Below are 21,426 nucleotides of genomic sequence, written 5' to 3'. Positions count from 1 at the left end.
AGAGAGAGGGAGACACAGAATCAGAAACAGGCTCCAGGCTCTGAGCCATCAGCCCAGAGCCTGACGCGGGGCTCGAACTCACGGACTCCGAGATTGTGACCTGGCTGAAGTCGGACGCTCAAACGACTGCGCCACCCAGGCGCCCCTAAGATTTTATACATATATATACTCATTTCCTCACTTCCTGCGTATCTTTTGCAACTTGCTGTTTTTCCTTTAAAATTATTCTTCCCCATTACACAGTATTTTAGGGTGCTTACAGTCCACTGGACTCGTAACTTGCCATGCCCTTCCTTAACATCAGCACATTTTCTCCTTTCTCTTTTCTTAGCCAATTTGCTAGTCCAAATCACCAACATATGTTCAAGGAGTGTTTGGATTTCCAAAGTGATAAACTACAAATATTCAAGTGTGAGGAATTCAAATAACTCTAGCAAACTCTACCCTCAATTGCACCTACCAAAATGAAACAAAAAAGCTCTCCCTTAAGCCTCTAAAAACATTTTCATAGAAAGCAGATTTCTGGATATCTTGCCACCTCCTTTTGCCTATGTAAAATTTCAAGACCTAAACTCTCTTTATCTGCCTTTTGTTTTTAGAAAAATTATTTGCTGCAAGTAGGTCCATCTTCCTAACCTGATGTGTGATGCACAGAACAAAGTATGCCTAAATGGGACAAATATCTAAACCAGTAAAGGCTTTTAGAATCCATATAGATTTTGTATCACAAATGCAATTTTGAAAATACTAGTAATAAAAATTGCAAATCTCTTAAGCATTAACAATAGTTTATTGTAAGGCTCCCTTGGGGCAGTAATGAAGATGAATTCAAGAAAATCCTAAACCTACCATACATAGTGCTTCTGATACGGAAACGGGATGAGACTGGCTAGTAATCAACAGATGGGGAAGGAAACGATCACAGGAAAAGGACAGGGTCACATTAGTGGCAGAACAGTAAGGAACAATATATATGCACCGCTTGTAGCTTTTCAACCATGTTCCATGCTCTCTGAGGCCGTTTCTTTGTAATGTTCCTGGCACAGCCTTTTTAAGACTCAGGAATGCTGCTGCCTTAGGACTTTGTTCCATCTGCCTCAAGATCATCCCCCGCGTGACGGATAGGCATACTCCCTCAAGTCTTTCAAGTCTTTGCTCAGATGTCACCTCCTCATGTACCCTATTTAAAAGTTGACACTTTCCCGGGTCCCTTTGTCCACTTATTCCCCCTGTGAATTGTTCATGTTGGCCTCTACATGGAACTTCCGTCTGGTTTTCCACACCCGCCTGTCGCTTCTCCTTTAAATTTTGTCGGGAAGGGGCGGAGCTTAGAGGCTAAGCTCACAGATAGGAGGAGCGTATCCGTAGGCTCCGCCCACTTGTCTGTCAGGCGCCCGCCGGAGGGACCCGCGGGGTGTTTTCCTCTTAGTCCGCTCCGGAAACGCGACTGCGGACGGAGGTACCACGTGATCGTAACGTCAACGCGCCGGCGCCCGCCGAACTGACGCGCTCGGCTTCGGCGGGTTAGTGGTCGGGGCTTAGGTGATCTCCCACCCCCGTGTTGTGGCGTTTGGGGTCTTTTTCTCCAGACTTCCTGGCCCTGCTCTGGGATTTCACGATGTACCACAACAGTAGCCAGAAGCGGCACTGGACTTTCGCCAGTGAGGAGCAGCTAGCACGACTGCGGGCGGACGCCAACCGTAAATTCAAATGCAAAGCGGTCGCCAACGGGAAGGTGAGGATCCCGGCGGCCGGTCCCCTGCCCTCGCTTCTAAACTCTTGAGCAGCTGCTGCCCGCCCTCCCTTGTCCACCCTGCCTTCCCTGGGGCCCCTGCACACCTCTGTCCCCTCCCCCGCCCGTTCGTCTCTGGCGCGCGGGGCGTTTATTTAACGAACGGACGGGTACCTTGCCAGGTGTTTAGGCTGAGAAGACGAACTACGCCCTTAACGTAGTCGAATGGCAGGTGAGTAATCAGTAACATGGCGAAGGAAGGTCTTTGTAGGAAGCTAACGTACTGCGGGAGCAGAGGCTTTCGTTTGTTAAGAGGCCATGCCAGGGAAGGCTTTCCCCAGTAGTTAATGCAGAGAAGATGGGAAAGGAAGTTCCGCGCGGACAGAGCCACAGGTGCAAAGTGGGAGGTCGAAAGTTGCCGGACGGGGCCTTGGAATGCTCAGGGTCCTGTGTCGCGGAAGGTCTGAACAGGTGCAGAAACTTGCCAGCTGAAGTGAGGAGTTTGAGTTTTTGATGATGAGATGGGGAACCTTTGAAAACTTAAACGGGGAATTAACCTTTCAGATTCTGTTGTGGAAAGAGACCTCAGGAAACCTGGTGGTGAATGTATTGGGCGGGTTCGGGGGCAGGGTGGACGCGGGGAAACAGGAGACGGGTTAGCACAAACCAATTGAGGATGGTTTAGAGTTTGGGCCTGCCAGCCAAATCCTTTCTCTTATAACTCACGCCGGTTTAATCTTTTTTCATAAATTGCACCACCTATTCTAGTACAAGCTTCCCTCCATCAAATATTCCATGTTTCAGACCTTTTGGTACTCAGGTACTTTTCCGTTTAGTTCACTTCTGATTCATACTGCTTAATTTTTGTACTACGCAAAGTAGTACATACCACGCTGTGTATGTACCAGGCACTATTCTCAGCATTTAGTGAGTTCCTGTAATCCTCATAACTATCCCGTGAAGTGGATACTGCTATTATCCTTGCTTTCCAGCTGAGGAAACTGAAGTATAGAGTGGTTGAGTGACTTTTCAGGGCTACATTGTGGCAGAGCCAAGATTTGAACCCAAGGAGTCTAGTTCCGGAATTTCTGCTCTAAACCACAATGCCATACTACCTCTGTAAAATTAGAATCTGTGATAGTTTCCTAGGGCTACCCTAAAAAATTAGCACAAACTGGGTGGCTTAAAACAACAGAAGTTTATTATTTCACAGTTCTGGAGGCTAGAAGTCTGGGATAAAGTTGTCAGACCATGCTGTCTGTAGGTCTCTGGGGCAGGATCTTTGCTCTTGCAGTTTCTGATAATCCTAGGTATTCCTTTGCTTGTGACAATGTAACTTCGCTTTCTGTCTCTCTCTACATAGTGTTCTGTATCTGTATCTTGGCATGTTCTTTTTATGAGGATACCAGTTGTATCGGATTAGGAGCCCACTGTACTTCAGTATGACCTCGTCTTAACTAATTACATCTGCAGAGAACGTTTCCAGATAAGGTCACATTCTGAGGTACTGGGGGGTTAGGACTTCAACATACCCTTTTTTGGTAGTCATAATTAAACCAATAACACTACCTAGTGGATATTTGTTGTAAAAGTGTTATATTATTAACCATCTAGTGTATTCTGTAGAAGAGTGTATAAAGACAGTTAGGAGGTAATGTTTTAAGGGTGAGAATCGTCCTTGAGACACTTACTGATTTTTACCTCAACTGTGTGACTTAATGACTGAGAAAGGGACGTTGAGAGCTCTCCAGCCAATGACAGTGTATATCTTCTTTTTGATTTGTAATTGATGTCAAACTTGTGAGCATATGCACACACACACTCATCATTCTTTTTTCTCTGAAGAAGCAACTATCCAGCCGACATTCTGAAAAATTGTGAAATGATGGTTTAGTTCAGTTTATCAAATATTTTACTAAAGCTATTTTGTGGAATAATTGGTAGCTCTATAAAGAAAAACAGTGACGTGGTATATTTCCCTTTGGTTGAAGATGAAAACTAAATTTAATCTGGATAGAGAATAGTATTTTAAGATTATTGAATTCGTTGAACTTTCGCTGTAACTTTTGATCTAAAGGTTCTTCCAAACGATCCAGTCTTTCTTGAGCCTCACGAAGAAATGATGCTCTGCAAATACTATGAGAAGAGATTATTAGAATTCTGTTCAGTGTTTAAGCCAGCAATGCCACGGTCTGTTGTGGTAAGTTATGATACTGATGAAGTATAATGTCCTTTCGCTGACTTCTGAAATCAGGACTCTTCTAAATGTGTAACTCAGTTCTCCATCTGCTGTAGTCAAAAATGCACCTTAGTTATATAAGTATGTAATTTATGTATTCACATTTCTGTCACTCTGTGTTATTTTTTGATAAACTCCTTAATTTAGGAATTTCTGTATTGTTTCTTACAAAGTATTTCAGGTCTCATTTCATTGTTGGAAGAATTTTGAGATCTGCTAGACAGGTCACGACATCTTCATCTTAGAAAGAAAAGATTAAATAATTTTCCAGGTTCTCAACTAACGAGCAATAGAGCTGGGAGTAGAACACAGACTAGTGCCTTTTTAAGTCTGTCACACGTTTGAAATAATGCATTCGTTCATCATTTGTAATCAGATGCACCGGCTAAAACTCATGCCATAAGAAGTTGTTAAGCCTTGATTAGGAGAAGCTGGAGATTTACCTTTTGGTAAAAAATTGTCTTGTGGTTGTTTCTGATGTCTGGTTGTAAGAACTCCGTGTGTGTGTGTGGTGTGTGTGTGTGTGTGTGTGTGTGTGTGTGTGTGTGTGTGTGTGTGTTTACTGTGGTATGGTAATGGTGAGAAACAAGTAGTTCGGACTTTTTGGCTATATGGATTTACATGCACTGTCCTTGTAACTGTTCCTTTAGAATGTATTCTTGTTTATTGAACATCAGCTGAGGTTGAAAAGCTGAAAGAAAAAAAGGAGTATAAAATATTTTTTCATAATTCTCTTGCCAGTTTGTTGTGAAGATCAAATATGAAAGTCTGTCTTGAGTGAAAGTCTATCTTAAGTTTCAAAGTTATATAGAGTGAATAACTTAGGAGTCAATAGAGAATAACCTCCCAGGAAATAATCTCCTTTTTTTTTTTTTTAATATTTATTTATTTTGAGAGAAAACTTGCAAGCGAATGAGGGGCAAAAAGAGGGGGAGAGACAGAATCCCAAGCAGGCTCTGTGCTGACAGCACATTGGATACGGGGCTTCATCTCATGAACCATGAAATCAAAAGTTGGATGCTTAACCAACTGAGCTACTCAAAGTGCCCCGGAAATAATCTCCATTTTCAAAGTTGAATATAAATTGAAGTATATTGGAAATACCAAGTTCAAAAGTACTCGTGATGTTTTTTGTTTTTTGTTTTTTTTTTTTAAGTTCACCTGATCTTCATCTGAGAGATAAAATATTTATGAAGAATATCAGATGGCCTTGATTGGTTTCTGTCTCCAGATTTGGTTCTGTTATTTTCTGATAAAAGTGCTATAACATAAGGCAGTAGGTTTATGTGATCTTTTCAGATGAAGAAACTGAATTCTTGAATAAACTTATTTGTGGAATGTCTTTTTTTTTTTTTTTTTTTTCCAACGTTTATTTATTTTTGGGACAGAGAGAGACAGAGCATGAACGGGGGAGGGGCAGAGAGAGGGAGACACAGAATCGGAAGCAGGCTCCAGGCTCTGAGCCATCAGCCCAGAGCCTGACGCGGGGCTTGAACTCACGGACCGCGAGATCGTGACCTGGCTGAAGTCGGACGCTTAACCGACTGCGCCACCCAGGCGCCACGTGGAATGTCTTTTTATAACGTGCTTATTTATAACTGATAAGTTTTATTGTTGTTTCACATAAAACGACAAAGTTAAACTTTTAAAATATTTAAAAGAAAAGTTTTTTTTTGTTTTGTCTTTTTCCTATCTAAAAATAGATAAGTGTTTATCTTGTTGGTTCTAGCCGAATTGCATAGTGGTTAAAAGTACAGGCAGGTCTTAGGTGAATCCACCCCTATTGCTCATCGGATGTGTGACCTGGTACAAGACCATTAACCTCACTGGTAGTCATTTTCCTTTTCTATAAAGTGGAGATGGCAATACTTCACCAAGCTGTTGTAAGGAATAAAAAAGATAATAGATTGGTGCTTGGCACAGAGTCTGGGAAATGGGATATGGTCAATAATTGGTAGGTGCCTCTTCTGTTTAGTTTGGCAACATGATCGTGAATCTATCACACAGACCCAGAGCGGATTTAGAGAGAAGGTTTATTGCCCCAACTGTGTTAATTCTGTCAATGTTTTGACAAGATTGACTGATTTAAGCTGTGAATATTTGTGTGTTTTTCTTGGTTTCTTCTAATCTAGGTGGCTTTGTTATTCTCAAGTCTAAAATAAATACACACAGGGTGCCTGGGTGACTCAGTCAGGTGTCCGAGTCTTGATTTCAGCTCAGGTCATAATCTCACGGTTCGTGAGTTCGAGCCACACATCGGACTCCACGCTGACAATGCAGACCCTGCTTGGGATTCTGTTTCTGTCCCTCTCCTGCTTGTGCGTGCACTGTCTCATCTCAGTCTCATTCTCTCTCTCTCTCTCTCTCAAAATAAATAAACTTAAAAAAATAATAAATATAGACTTTTTGAAATTAAGTTAGTGCCCATAGGAAAGATAACCCAGGGTGTGTGAGGAGGAACAACAAAGGGTCTTTTGGCTGTGGCATTTCTATAGTAATTCGTCACAATTTATAGGATTAAAGAAGAATTAAGAAGTTTTGGTATTTTGTATGGGTAACTTTTTTTTTTTTTTTTTTTAACATTTATTTATTTTTGAGAGAGCATGAGTTGGGGCAGGGCAGACAGAGGGAGACACAAAATCCAAAGCAGGCTCCAGCCTCTGAGCTGTCAGCACAGAGTCCGATTCGGGGCTCGAACTCACAAATTGTGAGATCATGACCTGAGCTGCAGTCAGGCTTAACTGGCTGAGCCACCCAGGCGCCTGTGCATGGGTAACTTTTTTAAAGAAACCTTTGCATAAATAAATTTTTTAAAACTTAAAATAAAACAACATGTATGTGTGAGTGGATTCTGATAATGTATGTATTTTTAATCTTAGGGTACAGCTTGTATGTATTTCAAGCGTTTTTATCTTAATAATTCAGTAATGGAATATCACCCCCGGATAATAATGTGAGTATAATTCTACTTTATTGATTTTCATTTAAGAAGTCTTTTATACTATTTGTGGAAAAAATGACTTCGTAATGATAATTTAGACTTGTATTCTGTTTTGAATTTCCACTATCCTTATACTTGTCATATATCTACAGTACTTTCTCCCTGTAATACTGATGTCATCTGAACTTCAGCTTGTCCAAATTTAAATTCTGTTTTTCTCAAACTAACTTCGCTAATATCTCTTTCTGTTAGTGACACCTTTCTTCTCCCTGTTGCTCCAATGAGAATCCTTTGTGGTACCTCCTGTCTTTGTACATCAGTTAGTTTACAAGTCTTGTAGCTCCATATTCACTTCAATTTAATAAAGGTCCCTTAAACATAAGGATGAAGTTAGCATGAGACTCATCAAAGAGTTTGCTGTCAGTGACTTTGTCCCTGTTTATTTTCTGTCTTTTTCATTTCCATTTCTACTAGTCTAGGTCAGGCCCTTGTTACTTCGAATTTTGATTTTTGTGGTAATTTGTTTACTAGTTTCTTACCTGAAATTTATGGTACTAGCCATGAGAGTTTCATAGGTTAGTTCCTGAGGTAATAATCCCTATTGAAATGCTTTCAGAGACATCACTGATGGCCTTCCAGTGTTCTTTTAACCTACCTTCCCAGGTACACCTCTGTGTACTGTTGTGTTCTTTCATCTACATTTCATGATTCAGAGTACTTTTATTCTTCAGTTATTTTTCTAGATATTTATGTTGAACTGTACAAAACTGCCAGTAATAGTAGTCAATAATGGTTAAATGCTGTGGCAAGATTATATAGTTCAACCTAATTTTATAGTCTCCTAATGGATAAAAAGTTTGAACAGGAAACTTTCTTTTTCTCTTTTTTTTAAATAAATTTCTTGCAATATTTAGTGTAGTCGCTTATTAATATTATGCATTTTTAGAACCTATTTTTAGAAATAAAATATTCAGGTATTTCTCAAAGTTTGTACAGATACCATTCCCTTCCCTTTGTTTTTTCCTCTAGGCTCACTTGTGCATTTTTGGCCTGCAAAGTAGATGAATTCAATGTATCTAGTCCACAGTTTGTTGGAAATCTGCGGGAGAGTCCTCTTGGACAGGAGAAGGCACTCGAACAGATTTTGGAATACGAACTACTTCTTATACAACAACTGAATTTCCACCTTATTGTCCACAATCCTTATAGACCATTTGAGGGCTTCCTCATTGATTTAAAGGTAATCTTACTGATATAAAAGGTAAACTAGTAGAGTGTACACCTTTGCTATAGTTCTTGAACCAGAAGAATATGAAATCTTGTTATAATTTATATTCATCCTGATTGTTAAAACATGAGCTCATCCGAAACATGAGTTTAGCGTGGACTTCCACATCATTAGTTCTCAAAGTTGAGTGTCACCTGAAAGGCTTGTTAACTCAGATTGTTGGGCTGCACTTACAGAGCTTTTTATTTTGCAGATCTGCAAATATTGGTCAAAGAACTATAATGAGGACTATTGTCAATTTAGAGTAATGCTTTTGAACTTAAGTCTCCTAACTCTGGAGTATACTGTCATGGATCTGATTTAAAGAACCACAAAAAAATGTTAATTTTAAACTAGAAGATTGCTAAGTGATTTCTAGTTTTAGTGCATTGTGAACTTGAATCAATATATACGCATCAAAAATATAAGTAGATAAACATGCGCAAAAGCAACTTAAGCTATTTTGTTTTTGCCCTCACAGAGGACTTGAAAAGTGGGAGTGAAGTCAAAATGGAAGTAAAAAACTGGTTCATTCATCTCAATTGAGTGGCAAAATTTGGGCACTTTCCATATGCCAAAACACTGTTCTTGAGGATGAAGACAGAAACACCCTCAACTATTAGAGGCCTTAGAGTCTAATGGGAGAGACAGTCATATATTCAGTATGCTCATTGTTACAGATGGAAAAATACAGGATACCTTAGAATGAGATAGCAGGTTGAGAGAAAGGAAGACAGTTCTAAGAAAGTGTCATTTAGAGTGAAATTTCAGAGCAAGAGTAGGAATTAAGTAAAAGAACATCCTAGTCAGAAAGACTTCTTTGGTCAAAGGCCCAGATCTAAGAAACCATGGTGCACTAAAGAACCTAAACAGAACTTAGAGATAGAGGGGGAAGACTGCCACAGAGTGCTGCCTGAGTGGGAGGTAGAGTCTCTACTGTGGAGGTGGTACTAAGGATTTTGAGTAGAGCGGTGGGAAACCGTTGTAAGGCTTAAGTCTGGGGATTTGCATGATGAAGTTTGCAGTTAATAAAAAAGTCCTGTTGGCAAGCCCTTGCATCAGTCTGCATCATACATTTATTGCACATATGCACGCGTCAGGCAGAGTGTGGAGAATGGATTAGAACGGATGAAGGGGTATCAATCAGATAAAGTAGTCCAGCAAAAGATGATGGTTGGTTTGACTCTGATAGTGGCAGTGGATACAGAGAGAGCTTCCTGGACAGAATCCTGGCGGAATCACTAGAGCTTGGGGATTGATTTCATAATAGAGATTGAGAACAGAGGAGGAACCCCAGGTTTATGGCCTAAGGATATAGGTAGATGATGGTTTGCTTCCTGATATAGGAAACACTGGCATAGGAGAGATTTGTGGATGGTGGAGGGGTGGGGGTTGATTGATAAATCTGGTTGAGGACATAACTTTTAATAGCTGCAAGACATCACGTGTGTCTGGAGATCAGAGCAGATGGCTAGGCTAAATCAGAATGGATATAGGTGGTGTTGCTCTTGGAAAATTTAAAGTGGTTTGGCCGTAAGGACCATTTAAAGAGTAGTTGGAGAAATATAAGACGCTAGTAAGGAGACTGAAGAATATTCAGAGAGATAGCACTTTTTGGAGAACTGAAGGGAAGAAGAGTACTTTTAGAAGATGAGCACAGGCTCCTTTCCAGGCCTGTTCAGAATTCAGGCAAAGTAAAAGAACAAGGTTAGTGTCGGCTGGATTTAGTGCCAGAAGGGCCATTTGTGATTTTTGTGAAATTAGTCTCCGTTGAGTGTGGAGAAAGAAAGCAGGCTGGAACCAGTGGGGAATACATAGAAGGTGAGCAAGCAAGTAGGTGTAACATGGATTAAACAGCTTGTCTTTGAAGTGGAAAAAGATGAATGATTGAGAAGATGGGGGAACTCCTAAAAAGAGATGAGAGAGACGATTTTTTTTGTGTGTGTTTTGCTTTGTGGAAGAAACTGATGAGGACAGTGAGCAGTGAGAAAAAGCTTAAAGGAAGGAGTGAAAAGTAAGTAGCTCAGGTTTCTCTTTGGAGTACGGTAGAAGTAGTTGGCATGGGATTCAAAGCAGAGTTGACCTTGAGAGAATAGTAGGTCTTTTATATTAACAGACAGAAAGAGGGAAATATGGGTTGAGGACAGTGTTACGCCTGGGGGACTAGTGCTGACAGGAAATAAGAGTGTCTCTCTTAAAAGCCGAGATCATTTACAGAGAGTGTTGGAGTTTCAGAAAATTATCAAAGACATTGAGACAGGTGGAAAACGTTGAACACAGTTGCTGAAAAATGAGAGAACAAATTTTCTGTGGAACATAATTGTTAAAAGCCCTGAGTCAGTGAACTTGAATTTATAGTAATATTACAAGACTCTTGGTGGTATTGTTTTCTGTAGCAACACTCAGAAATCGGGGTATAGTATACATATGTTGACAGCATATTGGGGCAGGAAATTCTGGAGGGAAATGAGGACCAGTGATGAGTAGGAGCAAACAGCGGGATAAGGGACCAGAGGTTCTGGGGAGGAAGTCAGAGAATGGCTGTGAAGTAATTGAGCAAATATATTGGGAAAAGGAGCACTGTGGCCAGAGTGGAATGTCTTCATTTGTCATACCAGCGGTCAGGCATTTCAGAATGGTAAGATGTGGGTGTGATGGTACAAATGACTCTGGATATTTTGTTGAGGGTATAGAAGAAATTTCTTACTGCTTTGGGACTTGATGTAGATATTTGAAATAGACCTGATGATTTAGGATTTAGAGTTCATCTTAAGTATAAGAAGAGTTTTTAGCAAATATTAGATCGTCCATATTTCTTGGGCATATTCTAAAAAGCATTCTGTAATCAAAGCAAGATCCATTTCCATCGACTTCTTCCCAAAACTAAACTTTAAGTAGCAGGAATTTCAAATCAAGATGAGGTAGTGCTTTGATTCCTAAAAGGCCTTGTAGCTGAATCATCTGGTTTGCCTTGAGAAGCGTTTACCTTGGACTGTGTATTTCCTAGGTCAACTTCAAACCTCTCTTCCCCTTCCTCTTCAGGTGGAAAAGGACAAAGAGAGGGATTAACGTAAATCGGCATAGTGCCAAGTACTATACTAGGAAGTTTAGATAAATTATCTTAAAGCATGTATTTCTTGTTATGGGTTGTGATTAAAAAAAAAAGTGTGGAAGCCCCTGAGGAAAAGCACATTCTTAAAACATGCAGAATTTAATGACTGCACTTTTGGTACATTCTGGCGCTGCATACAAAACAATCTTACATGGAACGATTAAGCTCGGGTGTTAATTTCATAAATAAAAGAATGCTCTATTAAGCATTATGTTGTTAATATAAATATTTTTGAACTGTTATTAGTGCATTAAATCTCAGAAGTGATAATATTTACAAACTTCCTTTCTAGACTCGCTACCCCATGATGGAGAATCCAGAGATGTTGAGGAAAACAGCCGATGACTTTCTTAATAGAATTGCATTAACAGATGCTTACCTTTTATACACACCTTCCCAAATTGCCCTGACTGCCATTTTATCTAGTGCATCTCGAGCAGGAATTACTATGGAAAGGTACTGATCTGTGTTTTAATTTTGCTGAGTCAGTTTATTCCTTCCTTGGAGACTGAGTTTTTAAGTGAAATTAATTCACTTTGTGACTATAGTCCTTTATATCTACTATGGTTGGGAGGGTTGGTGAAGGCAGCTGAGAATGGAAATGAAATCACCTTTTCAGGAAATCTTTAAAGATTGAGTATCTTAGAGCTGAGAGGATCCATTTTATGACTAAAGTAGAAGTAAATCCGGTGATCCTCGAAAGCTTAGCTCTCAGTATAGGACAAGTTTTGTAAACTGGTAAGCAGCATGTACACAGCAAATAATCTGCCTTGGTTTATCATTTATCTCCTGCTGTGGAGTGTGTGTGGCATGTGGAATTCAGGAAAGAACTGGGGAATGAATAATACTTGAGGGAATGTCCGAGTGAATTGCACTTGAGCTATAGATAGCTGATACATAAATGCCCATTGTGAACTCGGCTTTGCGATAAGCACTTTCCCTGAATTAAGTTTACTTGATTCTTTACAACAAAGCCTTATGCACAGATTAATTAAGCATTATTGTCATATTGAATTGTAACTTAAGCACAGGCTAGTAGCAAATTAGACTTTGTAAAATTTTTATAATAATTTCTCTGTGGCCTTTGAAGTTCTGCCTGATTTTATTCCTGGAAAAAGCTGAGGAGGAAAGATGATCAGACTTTCTGAACGTAAACTGTTCTACACGTTTATAAGCCCCTCATCCATAATTTCAAAATCTCTTGATAATGGTGGCAGCAGACATGAACAGATGTGATTTCATCTTTATTCAACTTAATGGGAGTATGTATATGTTTCCTTACACAAATATGAGTGTCACGGATAATAGGTATCCTTCCACAGACATCACTGGACTGTTTCACATTTCATGGAGTATTCACCAGGTTCCCTTTCCAAAACATGAACAGTTTATGTATTTCAAAACAAATCCAAGGTAAGGGATTGTGGGCTTAGGTTTTTGTTATGCCTCTTCTCCACAAACACAGCTCACCAAATGTGCATAAATCTAAACATTTAATCCCAAAGTAATCTATACCTCCACTTATTTAAGCAAAACTTTTTCTGAGCGCCTCCTATATACTATGCACTGTGCTGTTAACATGAACAGAGCTCTAAATCCTTGTTCTTGTTAGGAAAGACAGCCACAGATAATTGATGTCTTTGGAGATTAGGTGTGGAGCTTCCAGCCTCGAAGAGGAGAAAGCCTCTTTTCCACAATTCCGCTAACCAAATGTTTGATTAATTTGTTTAAGCATCGTATCTTATGCAGTGTATATGCAGATTCTCCAATGGTGAGATTTTTCTGTTTTTCCTCAAGTAGATGAAGAGGCATGAAGCATCCTAAAGTCCAAATGAGAGTTTATGTCACCTTGAAAGTGTAGTTATAATTTCAGATAGCCAAAACTGAAATTGTGGTAATTTGGGCTCTTTGTAAATTAAATACACTTTTGAATTTCCCAGGGAATATAAACATGTGGGCATTTTTTTTTTTTTTTTTTTTTTTTTACTTTGAGAAAATATTTTCAAATCACTTTTAAGTTCTCATTTACTTTGCAAACTTTGGGGATATGTTGGAGTTGCCTTTACATTTATTGCTGGTTTCAAAAAGGGAAAGCCCTTGTGCTGTTATATTCTGGATGATGCTTTAGATCATTACTCCTAGGATGTTCTCTTGTTCTGAGTTTTCTTCTTTTACTGAATTTTTTTTCATCAAAATACTAAAATTCTAATTCAGGATTGAGATCGAGTTGCTAATTTAAAGCTTCATAGAAGCAAATGGTCTGGTCAGCTATCTCTTAGAACCTAATGTATCACCCTTATGATTAAGGGGTGGAAAGGAAAGGAAGAATGAAACAAAACAAATGAAGATGCCAAAAGTATGAGGGGTTTTAGGGAGAAAAGGAAAAGGAAAAAACTGGTAGTATTACTGATAACCAGAAATGCATTTTTATATCTAAAATTAATTCCCATCATAGATGATGAAGTTGTAATATCAACCTTAGTTGTCAGACTTACATAATAACCTGTAAATAATCTGTATAGTTTAAAAGATAGCAACAAAATTTCTTAATTGTCTTTCTTTTGTTGTAATTGTATTTCACCGTTTATTCATTTCACTATTTTTCAGAGGAATTAATAATTATTTTGCACTTGTGTTTGAAAGATTACTTACACCTCGAGAATCTGTTCACTTGGGCTTTTATCAATTATAGATCAAGCTCAGAATAACTAAATATTTGAATGTAGACATTGTATTTTCATGCTGCTGTCATTGGTTCTGAGAAAGGTAATTGGGCTTTACATCCACTTATAGAAAAGTATTAACACTTTTGATTTGGACTCTTTGCAGATATGATACAAAAGATTTGTAAAGCATAAGTTGATATTCTTAACTGGTTTGAATACCTGTTAGTACCAAGAAGAGTTCACTTGATACTAAGGGGAGAGAGAAGCCTTCCTAGTGCCAGGCTCCAGCTCTTCTTCTTCCTATCTTTATAACTTTGGGCAAGTTACAAAGTCATGACCTGTCTGTGCCTCTGACTCAGATTGGTCACCTGTCAAATGAAGTTAGATCCATAGGGTTTGTATATTAAGCACTTAACTGTAATTATAATCGATACTTTTAATGTTATTTGCATATCATTTTTTCTCTGAAAGCATATATATTACAAAATTTAGACAAATTAGTCTTAACATTAAACACCCTTTAAACTGAGTGGTATTAAATTTTTAAGACTAATATAGATTATAGTTCTGTGTTCAAAGTTTTGTTGTTTAATACTTTTAAAGTAAATTTTAAAATTGACCTTGATGAAATGAATGTGGAGGAAACTAATTTATGATGCCATATTACTCAAGATGCTGTATGTGTTCAATAGATTAAAACTTTTTTTCTGTTCTTTACCAGTTATTTATCAGAAAGTCTGATGTTGAAAGAGAACAGAACTTGCTTGTCACAGTTACTAGATATAATGAAAAGTAAGTAAACAACTTTTATAAAATGTTCTTCTGTTACAAAGTTGCTTTCTAAATAAATATTATCTTGATATTTAACTTGAGACATAGATTATTGTTTAGATTTACCTTCATTGAATTAATATATCATGGAGGCATGAAGGATACATTGGTGGAGAACAAATAGAAGGTACCCTAAAGGAAGTACTTTTCACACATATAGACTTAATAGGAGAGTGAAAATATAAGATTCAGAGAGGGTTAAGACTCAAAACAGACCTTTTCAAGTGTGCACAGATATGTGGTAGGCACAGAAAAAGATCTAAATGGAACCAAATCAAAGATAATACTTAAATTTGGTGTTCTGTTTTGTAATCAGCTTTAACTAGTTTATACATGTCATTTGCTAGTCACGTTGGTGTTACAGAAGCCATGGGTGTGATTTTTGCATTATCTGGGACACTTTTGGTGTCAGAACTCTTGGCGTGGTGGTGGCTGCTACCAGCATCTATTTGGTAGAAGTAAGAATGCTGCTAGACGTCTTATAATTCAGCATAGTCTCACTAGGCTGAAAAGTGGCTCCCCAAAGACACCCATGTCTGAATCCCTGGAACCTGTGAATGTTGTTATAAAGTCTCTGCAGATGTATTAAAGTTAAGGATCTTGAGATGGGGACATTATCTTGGATATCCAGGTAGGGCATAAATGCATCACAGGAGTCTTTATTAGTTAGAGAAAGGCAGAGGAATGGACGTTTGACAGAGAAGCCATTGTGAAGATAGAGCACAGAGATGGCAGCCTTGAAAATCGGGAGTGATATGGCCACAAGCCAAGGGGTGCTGGCAGCCACCAGAAGCTGGATTTTCCCCTGGAGCCTCCAGAGGGAGCCTGGCTCAGCTGACATTTTGATTTTGGCCCACTGAAACTGATTTCAGACTTCTGGGCTTCAGAACTGTGAGAGAATAGCAGACTTGGGAAACAAATCTTGCCCCTCGTGACAGAGAATTTTCTAGCCCAAACTGACACTGCTGAGTGCCATTGTTGAGAAACCCTGTCTTAAGGTTGAGTAGAGATCAGCCAGCCCTGTCCTTCCTTCTTGCCCATGTCGCACTGAATGTGCATGGCCACTAAGCTCTAGGATTCAGTCTGTTGTATTTGTCCCCCAAATTTTTTGTGGTATTTGTCCTTGCTAATTAAATATGCAGTTGAAATAATAAACCAATAAAATAGCATAAAGATCGCTATTGCAGAAATGGGTAAATGGGTGTACTTTTTATATTGTTTATGTTTTAAAAGTTAAGATGCTTCAGAGCATGTAAATATCATTCCTTGATTCTCTCCTTGAAATTGAGGGCTTCCTTTCCTCTTTAATTGAGAATGATGGATTTGTGATTTATGAATCATAAAACTGTATGTCTTCAGTTACACCACTAGAGGGTTCACTTCCAAAGCTAATTGTGATGTGGCTAGAGATCTTCATTAGGATCATGGAATTTAGTGGGTAAAATGGGCCTTAGAGATAAGCCACAGTGCTCCTTGTACACTGACAATTGATTACTGATTTCTTCTCAAGGATCTTTAATTTACTCCACTATTTTAACATGAAGGAAGGATAGCTCTTGACAAAACATTCAGAGCTTTAACGATAATTAAGGTATCTTATTCATAAGTTTTTGGAACAAAGATACTGTCCTCAGGGTACGGAGTCATCAGTATTCAGTTGAAAACACTCCATTCTTTGCAGTATGAAATAAGCCAGTAGCTCTCCCTATTTGAGCATGTGGCCAGCTAGTAATAAGCCCTGGATCTCTCATCAGTCCCCTGAAAAATCTTGAGGTTTATATTCTTAGGGTTATTATAGTTGAATAATATTAACAGACCAGGGTAGAGGATCGTTCTGCAATTATTAAGTCACTGACAAAGTAGTTTGCTTTTAGCCTGAAGAGAACATTTTTGTTTTCTTGGCGATGCTTTATTGTATAGGATCTGCATGTTGTTGAAGTGAAGGACCATTGGCACATTTTACTAAGCATCCTCCCTTAATTACATGTCATCTAATAGTGATTTCCTTTGTAAATAAGAAGTATAACCTATGGACCACCATCTGTAGGACAGAATGTTATAAATACAGTTGGTGGCAGGAAACAAAGCATGTTCACTAAATCATGGGATTTATAAAGCTTTAAACCTGAGCAGAAAGTGACCATAGTGGGATTTGGAAAAAAACTGACTAGAATGTAGAACATGGTTATTTTTGTGCTGTATGTGATATGGGCTAACCAGCAGGCAGCTCTAATTACTTGAAGTGTGCTGTTCGTTGGATTTTAATGCAGAGCAATGCAAATCCTGATAATAATCACATTTCAAGAGTTTTGTTATTCCCATTATAAGGTGGGACAGTACTCCGCTCCCTTATGGGAAAATACTTTTTATTATCTGTTATAAATCTTTTTATCCACTTAGGTATGAGAAACTTGGTAAAAAAATATGAACCACCCAGATCTGAAGAAGTTGCTGTTCTGAAACAGAAGTTAGAGAGATGTCACTCTGCTGAGCTTGCCCTTAACATAATTACGTAAGTAGATGTGTTATTCAACAATTGTCAAGTCTAGCTCATCCTTAAAATAAGTCATTTAATTGGTAACTGCTTTCGCAGGGAAAAATGACTTACTCCTTAAGTTGGATTTTTTTAATAGAGTGGACATTTCTAACAGGATAAACACGAGGTAATGGTCTGGTTTTCGTAATACAGTTCTCCTGCTATGACTAATGTGTTCTTTGGCTTGCAGGCCCTGTCCCGTTCTTTTACTCCTTGTGGGGTCTCTAGAGTCTTTCTCAGGAGTCTTTGAACCTCTTCTTGCTCTTTTAATCTTTGGGTTCTTGGCAGGTCTGATTGATACCTTGTCTGAGGGAACAAGTATACTGTTCCAGGTTTCTATTAGGTAGAGTAGGGAAAGTTGGCTTATTTTCTTTCAGTGGTAAACTTTATACTTAAGGAAGACCTGTAAGGTATCTTACCAATTTGTAGGCTAAGTGTGGCAGCTAGAGAATTCAGGTTCTTGATGCTTTGCAAATTGAAGGATCCACTCAAACCTAATCTTTCAGGAGTTTGAACAGTTGGGCGTCCAGACACATAATAAGAATGGAAAAACTATTTTCTATTTTCTGTGGAATGCATTCTGATTCAAAGGTTCTACCTTACTTGTTAGTATTTAGTGGGAATGTGCCCTGGCATCTTACAGCTAAGGATGCATCTAAGATGTTATCTCTGTAGTTGGTAAATATACTCAATTGGATAATTTGAAACCAGAACAGTGTTCCATGGCCTTCAGATCCAGGTACACATGAGTCAAACTGTGTAAGTACACAGTGGTAGTAGGAGATTTATGAAGCATGCCAAATATGGGTCTACTTTATTATATTCATAAGTATAATTGCAAAGCATGGCTTAGCATAGGACTTAAAATTGGTAGATTTCACTCCTGGGTTTCAATGGTAACTCATAGGAATGAAAGAGAGGTTACAGAGAAGTAAAGAAATGTTGACTTTGGTAAGTAAAATTATTACAGCACTGATCATCTTCTTTCCACATAGATTTGGAAGGGGCTGGCAAACTCTGGCCCACAGGCCAAATGTGAACTACCACCTGTTTTTAGAAAGACTGGTCTTGGACCAGAGACATACCCGTTAATTTGCTTGTTGTCTGTGGCTGTTTTCACACTACTGCTGGAGTTGGTTAGTTGTGACAGAAATGGACTGTATGACCTACAGGGTCTAAAATATTTACTTTTTGGCCATTTAAAGAAAAATTTACCACCCTCTGGATTAGACCACTGAACTATTAATCTACCCTTCTAGCTAGGTAACTGAATGGCCCGGCCCATAAGCCAAAATTCTGAATTGCCAGAGTACTACCTCTTACTCCCAAGTTACTATCTGCTTTACACTATGTCAAGCAAATTCTGCATATCCATGAGTACTTGAGAGGTGCTTTTAAAAATGCAAGCAAATATATTGCTTACATTATAAAATGCAAGCAATAAATTACTAGAAAAATGAAATAGACAAAATATAAGCTTAGATTTTATTAGATTCAACTGACATAAAATCAACAAAATTACTGTAAAAGTTTCTAAACACACACTCAATTTCTGTACTTAATCTTCTTGCATAGTGGAAATGGTTCCTGGATTGACTAGCACTGGTCCATGGACCACACTTAACAGGCATTACGTTAGGATAAAATATTTGTTTTCTTTATAAATAAACTCCTTTATCTTTTTTCCATTACACAAGTACTAACTACATTGTCATTATTAAAGTCCGCCGATTCAGGTAAACCAAAGTTCTGTTAGATCAAAACCCAAATCCACTTGTGACCTCAGGGGTAATTTCTAGGTGGTTTACCTTTGCCATCATTTTCTCTGCATGTGTATATGAGGAAGTTTGTTTTTTTCTCTTCATTACTGTTTTCATACATATTGTACATTTAATAGTATGAATCTTTAACTTTTATCAGTCTGGGTGAAAAAAGTGATTACATTGGTATTTTAATTTGCATTTCCCGTATTACTGTGAGGCATTGATGTTTCTGTGTTCAACATTTATATTTCTACTTCTGTATTGCTTGCTTATAATCTTTGAGTGGTTTTCTGGTGTTATCTTCTTGATTTGTAGCTCTTTTTATATTTTATATACTTTTCAAATATATCTTACACCTGTTTTCTTCTGTTTCACCTTGTGATAGATTTCTTCTGTTTTACTTTGTGTTGTGTTACACCTTTATATCTCAAAACCTTTTCCTACCCTAAGTTAATCTACATTTTGCTTTTTGTTTAGCTGTCAAAACTATTTAGAATTATTCGTGAATGTTCTGAGGTAGAAATCTTAATACTCATTTTTTAAAATCAGTAATGTTATGCTAGTCACTTTTTAAAAAAATTCATAATTTTTCTCAGTTAAATATTCATTGTATATTAAGTTCCTATGTATAGTTGTTTTTTTGCTTGTCTGCTCTGATTGTTGATCTATTTAAATCTTGCTAATCCCATACTTTAAGTTACCATATCTCTTATATATAGTGTTCTGATGATAACTGGGACAAGGGCCCCACACTGTTCTTTCAGATTCTTTGGCTATTTTTGCAGTCTTTCACACATCAGAGTTATACTTGAAAGGTTCCAGGAAAAGCTTTATTAGGACTTTAGTTAGAATTGCATTGAATGTAAAGATTAATTTGAAAGATACTGTCTTCCTATCCGTCGTAGTTCATCTCTTTCCATTTATGCAGGCTTTGTTCTTCAGCAGATACATACATACCATTTACCAGCCTTGCTAGTTTATTTTGTAGTTTTTGTTACCAGTATTCGATTGCTTACTGATGGTTGCTCAATCATAGGAAGAAGAGGAAAGGCTATGAAGATGATGATTATGTCTCAAAGAAACCCAAACATGAGGAGGTATGTTGTCCAAAGGTAAATTTTAAGTTACTCTTGTTGTATAATTTGGTCTGACCATACTGTTAAGATTTTATCATTCCAGAACATGAGTATTAGAGAGGTGTGGGCTTTGAAAGCCTTCATTTTCATTTTCTTGCACCCTTCTTTATGTACATTCTCTTATTATCTTAGCCTATTGTGAAGCAGTATGATTGTTACTTGACGAATTCTTCCTGTGATTATGGAAGGCAGCAGAAATAGAACATGCTAAATTTTTGCTATTTGACTCTCCCAGGATTCTTCTCTTATCCTTTTTTTTAAAAAAATGTACCTTATAAGTTAGATATAGATTAATAGGAGGCAAAAGGTCACAGTTGTAACCTTTACTCGTCATTGGTGTAGTCTGGTAAGACCAAGCCATATTATTCTAAGATTGAACTACCACAAAGTTTCCTGGGTTATTTACCTTCCTATAATCAGCAGAGTAAAAGTAGAACATTTTCTTAAAAGGAGGCAAGGAAGTAAACATTAATGTTATGCTTCAGTGTAATGTTATTCTTACTACATTTTCTTTCCTTCTTAGGAAGAATGGACTGACGATGACCTGGTTGATTCTCTCTAACCATTTGAAATTGACTTTTCAATGCTAACTAATCAACAGAAGGATGAAACCTATCTGGCATTTAAGTTTATTTAAAAATGAAATGACGTGAAAGCATTAAAGATAGTAAATTTTCTATTTTTGTTAAATTTTCTTCCCTTTCAGGATAGCTTTATGTGAAATAAAACCTTTTCAAAGGGGCCAGAATAGCACCTGGTTTAGATAGTCTTGCCCCATCATGACTAATATCAAATTAATCTTTCTATAGTAGTGAAAGCTGTAATTTATTTGCCTGTATTGTTTAAAACAAATTACAATATGCAAACCTATTTTTTAAGGAAAAGCACAAAAGTTAAAAAAAAAACGAGTAGTCTGCTTTAAATGTGCTAGGGAATGTTTTTCACTCTCTACAAGCCTTTATATAAATGGTTTCTCAAATGTCGCTGTGATCTACTTAGCTTTTTGTAGGTTACTACTGAACTACAAAATGCGCTTCAGCTGTCAAGTGGTAGTCAGTATTTGTTTTCCTCAGTTACCTGAAAACATTACCAAATAGGTTTCTAAAAGAGAAATCAAGTAAATATGCAGTCTTTTATTTTTTTTTAATATTTTTTTAATGTTTATTTTTAAACGAGAGACAGAGCAGGGGAGGGGCAGAAAGA

The 21,426-nt window shown here is 37.8% G+C and overlaps 1 protein-coding gene across 2 annotated transcripts; it reads left to right on the top strand.

Annotated features, from left to right (window-relative positions):
• Positions 1-1,470: 1,470 nt before the first annotated feature.
• On the top strand, positions 1,471-20,900 carry CCNH (cyclin H). 2 transcript variants are annotated; one of them, XM_047825136.1, is made up of 9 exons: positions 1,471-1,735; positions 3,810-3,932; positions 6,851-6,924; positions 7,942-8,152; positions 11,584-11,747; positions 14,679-14,749; positions 17,189-17,300; positions 20,124-20,199; positions 20,747-20,900. In XM_047825136.1, the coding sequence occupies exons 1-9, from the start codon at positions 1,619-1,621 to the stop codon at positions 20,783-20,785; spliced, it is 987 nt and encodes a 328-aa protein (XP_047681092.1). In that variant the 5' UTR covers positions 1,471-1,618; the 3' UTR covers positions 20,786-20,900. The 2 variants fall into 2 exon arrangements, with proteins under 2 accessions (XP_047681092.1, XP_047681169.1); XM_047825213.1 differs by having other exon boundaries at positions 1,472-1,735; positions 20,124-20,184.
• Positions 20,901-21,426: the final 526 nt, after the last annotated feature.

This window comes from Prionailurus viverrinus, chromosome A1 (genome assembly GCF_022837055.1).
Source record: "Prionailurus viverrinus isolate Anna chromosome A1, UM_Priviv_1.0, whole genome shotgun sequence".
NCBI lineage: Eukaryota > Metazoa > Chordata > Mammalia > Carnivora > Felidae > Prionailurus > Prionailurus viverrinus.
This window is presented reverse-complemented; position numbering and strand designations above follow the sequence as displayed.

What these genes read in the sequence shown, in the direction of transcription:
- CCNH (XM_047825136.1), top strand. Translation starts at nt 1,619, where the DNA reads ATGTACCACAACAGTAGCCAGAAGCGGCACTGGACTTTCGCCAGTGAG. An exon ending in GCTTCCTCATTGATTTAAAG is followed by an intron (nt 8,153 to 11,583) that starts GTAATCTTACTG and finishes CTTCCTTTCTAG; the next exon opens with ACTCGCTACCCCATGATGGA. An exon ending in AGGAGGTATGTTGTCCAAAG is followed by an intron (nt 20,200 to 20,746) that starts GTAAATTTTAAG and finishes TTTCCTTCTTAG; the next exon opens with GAAGAATGGACTGACGATGA.